A 13,392-nucleotide genomic window follows, 5' to 3' on the forward strand; every position below is an offset into this window, starting at 1 on the left:
TCTGTTTTTCTGGGATGGATTGTTGTGTTTTGTGTTGGGAAGAAGATTGGTGGAGTTGAGTTTTGGATCTTTTGAATTTGAGCTTCAAATTCCATCGTGCATGGGGGTTCAATGCCTAATCTGGTTTGCTCATTAGCTGCAGATTCTGATTTCGAGCATAAGGGGAGAAGAATGCTCAGTGAGAAGAAGAAGGGAGAATGCTCTCATGTCCTTTTTATTTTTTTATTATTAATATATTTGTTGTCGGTTTTATCCGACAGAAAATGCTTTACTTAGTCATTATTAATATTTCCTGTCGGTTGATAATCATATTTTCCATCCAAACAAAACAACAAATCTAAACCCAATTTCCCTTTGGCTAACCAAAAAAATCCCACTACACACTACCCAAACAGAAACACACACACGCACATCAGTTGCGTAAATTATATGTTAAATTTGCTAACTAAGTGTTATTTCTCCTTACTTTCTGTTGATTAATGTGAACTTATAAGCAATAGATAATTTTGTAGTAGTGTTAAACTTTAAAAAATATGGATATAAAAAGAAATTAATATAAGGGTACAAATTAAAATTGAAAAGAAAATTGGTACAAATTTAAAAAGGATTGCAATTAAAAATGGGTACAAACTAAAAATAAAAATATATGATAAAAATTTTAGCCATAATTATAAATATTCCAAATGTAACATTTCTAAACCTAAATGAATATATTTAGAAATAAAGAATATTTTATTATTGAAATAATTAATGACGTTTATTAAAACTTAAGGACTTTAATAAAAAATTGAAATGAAATAAGGTTTTAATTAATGGAGTAACAAAAAGAGGAATGAGAACCTAATTTCTCTTTAGAAATACATGTCTGTGTATATATCTTATATGTATATTATGCTTGAAAGGCTCACGCCTTAAAACGCCTTGCTTTACGCAGACACTTGTAAAAACATTTGCTTTCTGTAATTGATAGAGTTGAGGTTCAAGACCATATTGGTACAGATCAAGTCTTATTCACACTATAGCATATACAATATCCAATAATTTATGGTTTTTCTTTCCAGAAAACCTGGAGTCTGCAGTCATGGTTAACTGGAACAGTAGTTTAGTGCTACAGTAATTAATTAATTATAAAACAAAGGGATGGTAGAGAGAAAATAAGATAAATATACACATTCACACATGTAGGAAGTGCCCTGTTCTCTATGCTACGTCGACAAAGGCACATTAGAGCAGATTAGAGGGATTGCATTATTATTATTTTTATAATTGCATGCACTATATAGTTACCTCTATATATATATATATATATATATATCTCCTCACATTCAGGCAATACACTACTCAATTTCACTAGCTGCTGCAGATCACAGACACAGAGAGAGAGAGATGGAAAACAAAAAACAAGATCAGCAACAGAGAGCGAGTACAGATGGAGCTCCCAAACGCATATCAGCCACCTATTCAGAACCTACACCACCCAGCGAACACTTTGATCTTGACCTTGATCATAATACTGACCCTAAGGATGAACCTCAGGTAATTTAATCTCTCTTTCTCTCTCTCTCTTAATTTTATTAAGTTTATCAACAGAATAAAATGTTCCAAGTTTGTTGATTAATTATTCCGATGATCACTAGAAGCCTGGATGGAGAAAGTTTCTAGCACATGTTGGCCCTGGCTTCCTTGTCTCTTTGGCTTACCTTGATCCTGGCAACTGTGAGTCTCTCTCTCCATGTGTTAAATACATGAAAAGTTTTGCTAAACTGTAAATTTGAACCACTGATTAAGTTTATTCTCATCTGAATGTGGGATTCAATTTTACAATTTGACAATATAGTCTAGTAAAAACACATTAACCCACATAAATATATATAACTCAGTCAACCTTTCATAACAATATTTGCATGTGTACGTCCGTACATATATATGTATTAGTCTTTATGCTTTTTGTTCTTCATTTATTGACAAAAGTATGTGCTGTTTATGGTAATCTTACAGTGGAAACTGATCTCCAAGCTGGAGCAAATCACAGATACGAGGTAATAAAACAAAATTCAGAAAGGCAAAATAAAATTTGAAAAAATAAGATAATTATTAAAAGTAAGCATTAAGAACAAGGAAAAAGATCAAAAATGATATTCTTATCTTTTATTTGTACTATCATTTGTATCATCTCTTTAATAGAGATGGAACCCATATATATTAGCATACTCTACCTCTAGTAGAGAGATGCAGTACAAATAATGGTAAAAATAGATAGTAAGTGCAACACCACTAAAAAAAATAGCGAGGATTAATTGATCGAATTCTTTACATGTATTTAGCATGCAAAAGAAAAGGCGGAGCAGTAGTCTTATTATATATTTTGCTCTGTATTTGCAGCTGCTATGGGTGATTCTTATTGGATTGATCTTCGCTCTCATAATCCAGTCGCTCTCAGCAAACCTTGGTGTGACAACTGGTATGAAATGGATAAACATTATTCTAATCTTAAAAAATAGCACAGATATTAATAATATTCTATATTATATAACTACATAGCTAAGGGAATTTGTATAATAAATAAATAGAGATTGGGAACAAGTTTGTTCGTTTTTGTTGTTGTTAACACAAATGGATTGGAGGATACAGATAAGATAAACAGGTGATATGATGATGAGAGAGGAGAGAAATAAACTGAAGATTATATTATTCTGCACGTAAAAGGAAAATTGAAGATCTCTATTATTGGTTTATTTTTTATTTAAATAATATTTATATTTTTCCATTTAAATTTCAGGGAAACATTTGTCAGAATTATGCAAGGCGGAATACCCACCATTTGTGAAGTATTGTTTGTGGTTGCTAGCAGAAGTAGCCGTCATAGCGGCTGACATACCCGAAGGCAAATATATATTCACTTCAAATTTAATTCATGTTTATGCATAATGTATAAGAGAAAAAAAATAAAGAAATAGAAGAAAAAATATTAACAAATGTTTGTATCTCTATATAATATATAGTATAGGTGATGATTCTTTTAAAGAGTTTCATAGTGACAATTCTTTTAAGGGACATCTTGGATACGGTCCCTAATTATCAATATTATTTGACTGAAACTTTGTTGGTTTTCAATTTTTTATTGAAGTCCCTGAAATTAATGTGATAATGTATTTCTATGTAGGTTACTATATTTTTTTAAATTAAAAATTGAAATTTATAGTTGTTTGTATTAATTAGATTTTAAATATAAAAAAACCCATAATTTGTGGATTAAAATTATTAAAATATAAATTATACTCTGCAATATATTGTGTGTGTGTGTGTGTAAACATTACATGAATGGGTACACATAATATTAAAAAATTGGAAACCTTTTTATAAAAAATTAAGGGGTACAAACTTATTCTAATTTTTCTTTTTTTTATTTTGGAATTGTTTTGAATTGAAAATTATTTAGGAGTTTAATAAAGGTGTGAGTATTAAAATCCTAAATCAATTATTAATTTTTATTTTAAAAATTATGTAACTAACATTTAAATTCATTATTACATTAATGCTAGGGACCTTGATCACAATTTGAAAACTAATAAGGTTTCAATCAAAGAACATTAGTAACTAATTAAGGACCGAATACTAATTTTTCCTCCTTTTAAAGAGTATCGTTGTGACAATTCTTTTAAAGAGTATCGTAGACTAACCCTATGTGAACAAGTTATAACGACGATTCTAAATTTTGGCATGCAGTTATTGGCACAGCGTTTGCCCTAAATATACTGTTCAATATTCCAGTTTGGACTGGAGTACTCTTAACTGGTTTCAGTACTCTTCTCCTTCTTGGCCTGCAGAAATATGGGGTAATTTAATATATCATTTAATTTTTTTTATTCATGTGTATTTAATTTATTCGGTTACTTATGTATGTTTGTGGTTGCATTATGTATATGGGCAGGTGAGGAAGCTGGAAATGCTGATAGCAGTGCTGGTGTTTGTGATGGCTGCCTGTTTCTTTGGGGAAATGAGTTATGTGAAGCCTCCGGCATCCGGCGTGCTCAAAGGCATGTTCATCCCTAAGCTTAGCGGCCAGGGAGCCACCGGAGATGCCATTGCCCTCTTGGGTGCCCTTGTTATGCCGTAAGTACATGTCTCGACAAATGCTTATGCTATCAAACTACAACTTCAATCAATGAAAATACTTAAAATTTAATCAATACTTACATCATCTAATTTTTTATACATATTCTATGATAATATGTTGCTAGCTACGCTTGTTGTCTATGTTATCTAATACTTTACTATTTGACAGGCACAATCTTTTTCTCCACTCAGCTCTTGTGCTTTCAAGGAAAATTCCAAAATCTGTCCGTGGCATCAACGTAAGCCCCATATATTAATCAGCTTTTCTATTCAATTAGATTACAAATAAATAATTTATACAATTTTAAATGGCATGAAGATCCAAGTAGTTGGTTGAAAATCTCTTATAATAGTTAAATAAGTTATAGAACTAATTATCAACTTAATTCATGCTAAACTGTTTATGACCTTGTCTAAAACACTTATAATTATATAAAACATTGTAAAGTTAATATAGTTTGAGGAACCTCCTGATGTCCTATAGGATGCCATCTTCTATGAATCCCAGTTGTACTCGAGTTTTTATTTAGTACTAGCCTCTTATGACAAGCTTACGCGTGTGGCAATTGACCTTTTGTATGTTAAATTAAAGTTTTTTATGGTTTTTTTTTTTTACAAAATAAATTAAGATCAAGTTTTTTATTTATATATGTCCTATTTAAAAAATTTGAAAACAAATTAGAAGTTAAACATAAAACCACCTACATGGGGGTTTTGTTATTTTTTTTTCGAAGTTTAAAATTTCAAATTCATTCAAAATGTTTTAAATTTTCATTCATTCAAAGTTAATATTTGTTGAATTATTTTAACTCCTTTTAATTTAATTGTAATTGTAAAATTCATGAGGGGCAATTTATGGTATTTTGAATGTTTCACCATTTTGGAGTGCTTCCTTTATATATGTAGTATGAATAAAAAATAAAAAATAAAAAAAAAAAGTTGATTATTTTGTATTTTTTTTTTTACAAGATTTGTCACATCCCGGCCCGGGTGGGACCACTTCCCGGGCCCGCTCCACCACCGTAGCACGATATTGTCCGCTTTGGGCCCCGACCACGCCCTCACGGTTTTGTTTCTGGGAACTCACACGAGAACTTCCCGATGGGTCACCCATCCTGGGAGTGCTCTCGTGCGCTACTCGCTTAACTTCGGAGTTCCTATGGAACCCGAAGCCAGTGAGCTCCCAAAAGGCCTCGTGCTAGGTAGGGATGGGAATAAATATATAAGGATCACTCCCCTGGGCGATGTGGGATGTCACAAGATTATTCTTTATTTATTATTAGTTTGATTTTTCTTTTGAAATCTTCAATTATAAGTGAGAAGCATGATGCATGCATCTACTTTCAAAAAATAATATATCACACAAAGATATCTTATCTAGGTAAATAATAAATATAAATCTAAAAGATTATTACAATACTTATGGAATATACCAATATATATATATATACACACACATATATAGCGTATACATATACTATATGGCCGCTATTACTGTACAAGTTCCTTAATTGATGCTTCGTATAGTGTTTATTTAACACTAATTAATTGCATTTTTGCAGGATGCATGTCGATATTTCTTGATAGAGAGTGGATTTGCATTATTTGTAGCATTTTTAATCAATGTTGCCATTGTCTCCGTATCCGGCACCGTTTGCCACCATAGCAAGCTCTCGGATAAGGACAACGACACATGCAGTGATCTTACTCTCAATTCTGCTTCCTTTCTTCTCCAGGTACCAACTAATCACCTTTGTCCCTCTAATCTACATTACACGCATGTGTATTCATATATATATATATATATATGCTAGCTTCATAGCAAGTGTTAGGAATGTCGGTACTACAAGATAGAGAATGCTCAAAGCACAGTAGAAAATGGACTCTCAAAATTTATGTGGTTTGGCAATTTATGCCTACGTCCACGAAACAAGGATCAATCTTCACTATATGAAAAAGATGAGTACAACAAGAGTAGTCTTACCAAGCCAAAGACAAGGCTTGATGGATACAAGCAAGTATAACACACACTTTCTATCACTCTAAACTTCGCACACACAATGTGTAGCAGAACACTCTCACTCTTGCTCTTGGAGTGGAACTCTAGCTTTGGACTTGATCATTTTCTACTTACTTCTTTCTTGATTGGTTACATCACTACAACATCACACCCATATTTATAGGTGAGAGCTTGGCATTCTATTAGTTTCTAGCTTCTAGTATATTCTACAAATCTCTAGCTTAGAAAATTCTAGACTAGCCATCCTACTTTGCATGCTAGAATTTTCTAGAATATGCATGTACTACCAGACTTAAACTTTGCTAGAAGTATCTAGCACATGCATGCTCTTTCATGGGAACCGACTTAACACATGCTAGAATTGTCTAGCATGCTCCAGTCACCTCGCTTACTTTCTAGAATAATCTAGAACATTCATCATGGGCTGGACCATATACCAACAATCTCCCCCTCCAGTCCATAAGGGAGGAATTCATGACTCCAAGTTACCTGGAGTCCATCCTAGCAGCCTTAATGCAGAATTACAACTTTGATTTTGTGACTACCTTGTCAACATGTCTGAGGAATTATTATCGGTATGAATCTTCTTCAGCTGTAGCAGCTTGTTCTCGATAGCATCTTTAATCCAGTGATAATGAATATCAATGTGCTTGGTGCGTGAATGATATGCAGTGTTCTTGCTCAAATCCAAAGCACTCTGACTATCACAATAAACGCCATAATCATTTTGCTTCAAACCCAACTCTTAGAGAAACCGCTTCAGCCATAACAACTCCTTGTATGCTTCTGTAACGGCTATGTATTCAGCCTCGGTTGTGGACAAAGCAACACACTTTTGCATCTTGGATTGCCATGAGACGACTCCCCTGCAAAAGTAAACAAGTACCCAGACGTAGATTTTCTACCATCTAGGTCATTTCCCATGTCAGCATCTGTAAATCCTTCCAAGATTGGTTTAGAACCACCAAAGCACAAGCACATCTTAGAAGTCCCTTTCAAATATCTGAGAATCCACTTAACAGCCTCCCAGTGGTCTTTCCCTGGATTAGAGAGAAACCTACTCACCACACCTACTGCATGAGCAATATCTGGCCGTGTGCACACCATTGCATACATGATACTTCATACCGCTGAAGAGTAGGGAACAACTGCCATTTTCTCCTTTTCTTCATATGTTTTTGGACACGACTTTTTGCTCAACTTGGTACGATTGGGTAAAGGTGAGCTTACCGGTTTAGCTGCTTTCATGTTGAACCTTTCAAGCAACCGTTCAACATACTTTCTTGTGACAGCCACAACTTCTTGGATTTTCTGTCACAAATTATCTCCATGCCCAAAATCTGCTTGGCTGGCCCTAAGTCCTTCATGTCAAAGAACTTAGATAACTCTTCTTTGAGCTTTTTAATCATAGAAGCATCTTGACCGACAATCAACATGTCATCAACATAAAGCAATAAAATGATGAATTTACCTCCAGAAAATTGTTTGATATAGACAGAAGAGTCTACATGAGTTCTTTTGTACCCATTACTCACCATGAATGAGTTGAACTTCTTATTGCACTGTCTCGGAGCCTGCTTAAGACCATATAAGCTTTTCTTAAGCTTGCACACCAAATTTTCTTTACCTTTGACTTCAAAGCTTTTGGGTTGCTCCATATTTATCTCCTCTTCTAAATTGCCGTGGAAAAATGCAGTTTTGAACATCTAACTGATCAAGCTCAAGATCCATGCTTGCTGCCATACCAAAGATAACTCGAATGGAAGTCATTTTCACCACCAGTGAGAAAATCTCATCAAAGTCAACTCCTTTCTTTTGACCAAAACCTTTGACAACTAGACGAGCCTTGTACCTTGTCATGTTGTCGTCTCTTTTCAATTTGAACACCCAATTGTTTTTCAATGCTTTTCTGCCCTTTGGAAGCTCCACCAGCTCATAGGTATCATTCTTTAATAAGGAATCCATCTCTAACTCCATTACCTTCATCCATCTGTCACTGTCGTTATGAGCTCTGGCTTCCTCATAAGTTTCGGGCTCTCCATAATTAGTCAACATGATATACTCTAATGAAGAATACTTGGTAGACGATTTTCGACTTCTGCTAGATCTTTTGACCTGGTCTTCATTCTCTTGAGAGGCTAGAGGCTCCCCCTGATTGGGTTCCCCTTGAATCTGCTCTTCAGGCTCCCCTTGATCAGCAATTTCATGGTCTGGCTCATCTTGATCAGACTCCCCCTAATCAACATTATCTAGTTCTGCAGGCACTTTATTGGCAGCTGCTTCAGGGATGTCACCATGACTTTCTTCATCTGAAGCTAATGGATCAACTCCTCTGACTACGTCATCTAGCTATGTCTCTCTATCTGAATCCCCAATTGTTTGATCTTCATAAAAGATTACATCTCTGCTTCTGATAAACTTCTTCTGGTATGGGTCCCATAATCTGTAACCAAAATCTTCACCGCCATAACCAAGAAAGATGCATGGTGTAGCTTTGTAGTCTAACTTCGATCTCTGCTATTTGGGCACATGCACAAAAGCTTTGCAACTAAACACCTTCAAATAAGAGTAAGACACATCATTACCAGTCCATACTCTCTGTGGAACATCAAGACCTAATGGTACTGATGGAGATCGGTTGATCAAATATCAAGCTGTCCTTACAGCTTCACCCCAGAACTATTTAGATAACTTTGCAGTCCTCAACATACACCTAACTTTCTCCATGATGGTTCGGTTCATTCTTTCAGCAACATCGTTATGTTGTGGAGTTCCAGGAACTATCTTCTCATGATGTATGCCATGCTTCACACAATACTCTCTAAACTGGTGAGATGTGTACTCGCCGCCATTGTCGCTACAAAGGCACTTGAGAGGTTTCCCAGTTTCCCTCTCCACCATGGCATGGAACTTCTGGAATGTATGAAACACCTAGTCCTTAGATTTCAACAAAAACACCCAAACCCTTCGTGAAGCATCATCAATATAAGTAACAAAATATTTATTTCTTCCAAGTGACTCAACTTCCATGGGAACACACACATCTGAATAAACAAGATCTAACAAATTTCCTTTATTTGTAGATGGAACAGAAAAAAACTAACTTTTCTTTGTTTACCGAATAAACAATGCTCACAAGAGTTTAACAGCGTACCTTTGGCAAAGGGAATGTAAGACTTCTTTGCTATAACTTGTAGGCCTTTCTCGCTCATATGGCCTAGCCTCTTATGCCACAAGTCTAGAGATGAGTCCTCCACAGCATTTAACTCGTCTTTCAAAACCTTAGCATTTGAACGATACAACGTACAACAAATTCGTGCTCTTGCTACCACCATTAAGCCTTTAGTAAGCTTTAATTTTCCTTCGCCAATATGGTGATAATATCCTTGTCGATCAAGGGTACCGATGGATATCAGATTGAGATGTATATCAGGAATATGTCTCACATCTTTCAACATCAACTGGCAGCCGAGATTAGTTCTTAGGCAAATATCACCAATTCCAAGAATTTTGGAATAGCTTTCATTCCCCATCTTCACTATTCCAAAGTCACCTTCTTTGTATGTACTGAAGAACTCCCATTTGGATGTAGCATGGAAGGAAGCTCCATTGTCAAAGATCCATTCAATATCTCTGTCAGAATCACCCATATGCAAACATTCACCAACAGACAATATTTCTGGTACATCACCACATATGACAGCGATGGTATTGCCAGTATCATCTTTCTTCTGATTGTTTCCTTCCCTTTGCTCTCTCTTCTAAACTTGACAATTTTTCTTCATATGGCCTTCTTTGCCACGATGGTGGCATGCACTCTACTCTAGGCCCTCTACTCTTGCTTCTTCTGCGATTCTCTATGACAAATACTTGGCTACTATCTATGCTAGAAGTCTCTTTCCTTGTTTCTTCATTAAGCATGTTATTTTTAACATTATCAAGAGTAAGAACACCATTAGGAGCAGAGTTACTTACACTCACCACAAAGGTCTCCCAACTGTCTAGCAAGGATCCAAGTAACAAGAGTGCTTGCAACTCATCCTCAATCGTCATGTTCATAGTAGCCAACTAGTTGATGATATTCTGGAAATTGTTCAAGTGTTCTGCTGCACTTAAACCATCCTTGTACTTCACATTGATGAGCTCTTTGATCAAGAAAGCTTTCTTGGCTGAGGTCTTCTTCTTGAACAAGGACTTAAGCTTCGTCCACCCATTGTCTAATCGTGCCAATTGCCTTGTGATTTATCTTCTTCCACTCGGCATCGAACATGCTCTCAGGCTTAGCGGCATCTCCTTCAATTGGCTCATTTAGATCCTTGTAATAGAGAATGTCCTCTATCCTTGGCTTCCATGTTACCCAATTGGAGTAGTTAAGATTGATCATAGTGCCACTTCATTCCATCTCGTAGTACGAGCCTACCGGGCTCTGATACCACTTGTTAGGAATGTCGATACTACAAGATAGAGAATGCTCAAAGTAAAGTAGAAAATGGACACCAAGAATTTATGTGGTTCGGCAATTCATGCCTATATCCATGAAACAAGGATCAATCTTCACTATATGAAAAAGATGAGTACAACAAGAGTAGTCTTACCAAGCCAAAGACAAGGCTTGATGGATACAAGCAAGTATAACACACACTTTATATCTCTCTAAACTTCGCTCACACAATGTGTAGTGGAACACTCTCACTCTCGCTCTTGGAGTGGAACTCTAGCTTTGGACTTGATCATTTTCTACTAGTTTCTAGCTTCTATTATATTCTACAAATCTCTAGCTTAGAAAATTCAAGACTAACCATCCTACTTTGCATGCTAGAATTTTCTAGAATATGTATGCACCACCAAACTTAAACTTTTCTAGAAGTATCTAGCACATGCATGCTCTTTCATGGGAACCGACTTAACGCATGCTAGGATTGTCTAGCATGCTCTAGTCTCCTCGCTTGCTTTCTAGAATAATCTAGAACATTCATCATGGGCTGGACCATATACCAACAGCAGGTACCTCATTTTACTATTGCAAAAACGTGATAGGTATAAGACGTCATATAAATTTCACTGTCCTATATGTCTTATAAATTTCACCGTGTTTCTTATTTTTTGCTCCAAATACAAGAGTTCTATAGAGTCACCATGATTCTTACGGGGCCTATCATTTTGTTTATGGTACATTAAACAGACTCTCTGCTAAGAAATGGATCATATAAAAAATACTGTTTCCGAATATAAAATCTAACATTGTACAAACTCATCTTATTTATAGAACAGATTGACAGTTTGTAACGTAACAAATAATAAAATATTGTTTCCGAATATAACAGGAGATGACGAATCTATTTATATGTGCAGAATGTGTTGGGACGATCAAGCAAAATCTTGTATGCCATTGCACTATTAGCCTCAGGCCAAAGCTCCACGATTACAGGCACTTACGCAGGACAATTTGTCATGCAGGTTAAATTTAAATTTAAATTGTTCTTCATTTATTATGAGTACTTAAACATAAAATTACAAACTTGAGCGTATGTAAGTTGGCTATAACAGTGTGCTCTCCCCACTACTTTTAAGTTTGAATTTCCTTTCCCGTGGTTAGAGAGTAAACTATAATATTTAAAATTGATGGTGATTTGCAGGGTTTCTTGAACATTAAGATGAAAAAATGGGCTAGAAACTTAATGACGAGGTGCATTGCCATTACACCAAGCCTCATTGTTTCCATTATCGGCGGATCTTCAGGAGCAGGAAGGCTCATTATCATTGCATCGGTTTGTAATTAACTGGATAATTATATTTAATTTTCTTCTCAATCCATATACCAAAAAAATAATTAATTAGAGAGCAAATTTTAAATGCATTTTGCAGATGATACTATCTTTTGAGCTCCCATTTGCTTTAATTCCACTCCTCAAATTCAGCAGTAGTGCCACCAAAATGGGACCTCACAAGAATTCAATCTATGTGAGTGGTATTTTCAGCTCTCTTTGCTTTGCTTCATCTAAATTAGTTAACTGTGGAACCCTTGGAATTAACTAGCTACTAAGTAATATTCGACCAGACAGAAAAAGCTTAGGTTGTTAAGAACTTCAAAGTGACAAGTGAGAGATGAAGCTTGGAGGCTTGGACACAAAAGTCTAGTACTATATTATTATTATGGGTCCGTTTGGACGTTATTGTGAGAAGATTCTCACATAAGTGATTATGGCCACTTCCAAACGAGCCTTGTAGAGTAACTAAACCTCGAAAAGTGACTCGTAGATAATACATCCGTAATGTATATCAAACTAACCCGCTAGTAGCTAGTATTGATTGAAACTAACAACGTTGGCACTTTTTGTATGCAGATCATTGTGACATCATGGATTCTAGGAATGGGAATCATAGGCATCAACATCTACTACCTCAGCACAGGATTTGTAGGGTGGATAATCCACAGCAGTCTACCCAAAGTTGCAACTGTGTTCATTGGGATCTTGGTGTTCCCTTTCATGGCCATTTACATCCTTGCAGTCCTTTACCTAACCCTAAGAAAAGACAGTGTGGTAACTTTTGTTGAGCCCACAAAGAACGACCCGGCAGCCCAAAACCAAATGGAAAATGGGCTTCCCAACTATGGTGAGCCCCCAGTGCCTTTCAGAGAGGATTTGGCTGACATACCTTTACCTCAATAGAGGACGTATATATTTTCATATGCATATTCTTCCCACTTTGCATTACTAGTGTTAGTCGAACCTAATACCCGTTGAACTTTGTACCGGTTCAAGACCTTCGAGGAAAAGAGACGAGCCGTGTTAGTCAAACTTAATACCTGCTGAATCTTTGTACCGTTTCGAGACCTTGAGAGGAAAGGGACCAGCGCTGCACTTAAGAATTAAGAATGTAATGGTTTTTTATGAACTAGAAGATAGAATCTCTTTAACGAATAGTAGGACTCTTATGTTGTCTGTGTCACTCCGATAATGTCCCCAATAGGACTATGTGGTGTTCATCATATTGAATAATAAATTATCTAAGGGAAGAATAATCATTTGGTGTATCATGAATCTCTGTTGCAAAGTTGTTCATTTAGATCATAATGTATTTCCTACTGATCATCTGCAAATTACATCCTCACATTTGAGTCATCTATGATCTGCTATTCAGTACTACGGTCTGATAGTATTCCTCTTCACTTATAAGTGATAGATCTTAAGTTCAAATCTCATGAATGGCGAATTCGATATCAAATTAGGTTGCCCATTGTGTGGCTTAGCCAA

At 35.7% G+C, this 13,392-nt stretch overlaps 1 protein-coding gene across 1 annotated transcript; it reads left to right on the plus strand.

The window, feature by feature from the left end:
- Positions 1-1,386: 1,386 nt before the first annotated feature.
- LOC103965545 (metal transporter Nramp5-like) lies at positions 1,387-12,807 on the plus strand. Its single transcript, XM_048575109.1, has 13 exons — positions 1,387-1,536; positions 1,638-1,716; positions 1,999-2,039; positions 2,383-2,461; positions 2,780-2,884; positions 3,727-3,836; positions 3,932-4,113; positions 4,286-4,355; positions 5,679-5,852; positions 11,489-11,593; positions 11,773-11,904; positions 12,002-12,097; positions 12,481-12,807. The coding sequence occupies exons 1-13, from the start codon at positions 1,387-1,389 to the stop codon at positions 12,805-12,807; spliced, it is 1,650 nt and encodes a 549-aa protein (XP_048431066.1).
- Positions 12,808-13,392: the final 585 nt, after the last annotated feature.

This window comes from the organism of the source record quoted next, unplaced genomic scaffold, assembly GCF_019419815.1.
Source record: "Pyrus x bretschneideri cultivar Hongxiangsu unplaced genomic scaffold, Pyrus_bretschneideri_v1 Contig78, whole genome shotgun sequence".
In the NCBI taxonomy this organism is placed as follows: domain Eukaryota; kingdom Viridiplantae; phylum Streptophyta; class Magnoliopsida; order Rosales; family Rosaceae; genus Pyrus; species Pyrus x bretschneideri.

Excerpts from the sequence above, each read along its gene's own strand:
- LOC103965545 (XM_048575109.1), top strand. The coding sequence starts at position 1,387 with ATGGAAAACAAAAAACAAGATCAGCAACAGAGAGCGAGTACAGATGGA. Across the intron at positions 1,537-1,637 it reads ACCCTAAGGATGAACCTCAG|AAGCCTGGATGGAGAAAGTT; the intron begins GTAATTTAATCT and ends GATGATCACTAG. Across the intron at positions 11,594-11,772 it reads CAGGACAATTTGTCATGCAG|GGTTTCTTGAACATTAAGAT; the intron begins GTTAAATTTAAA and ends GGTGATTTGCAG.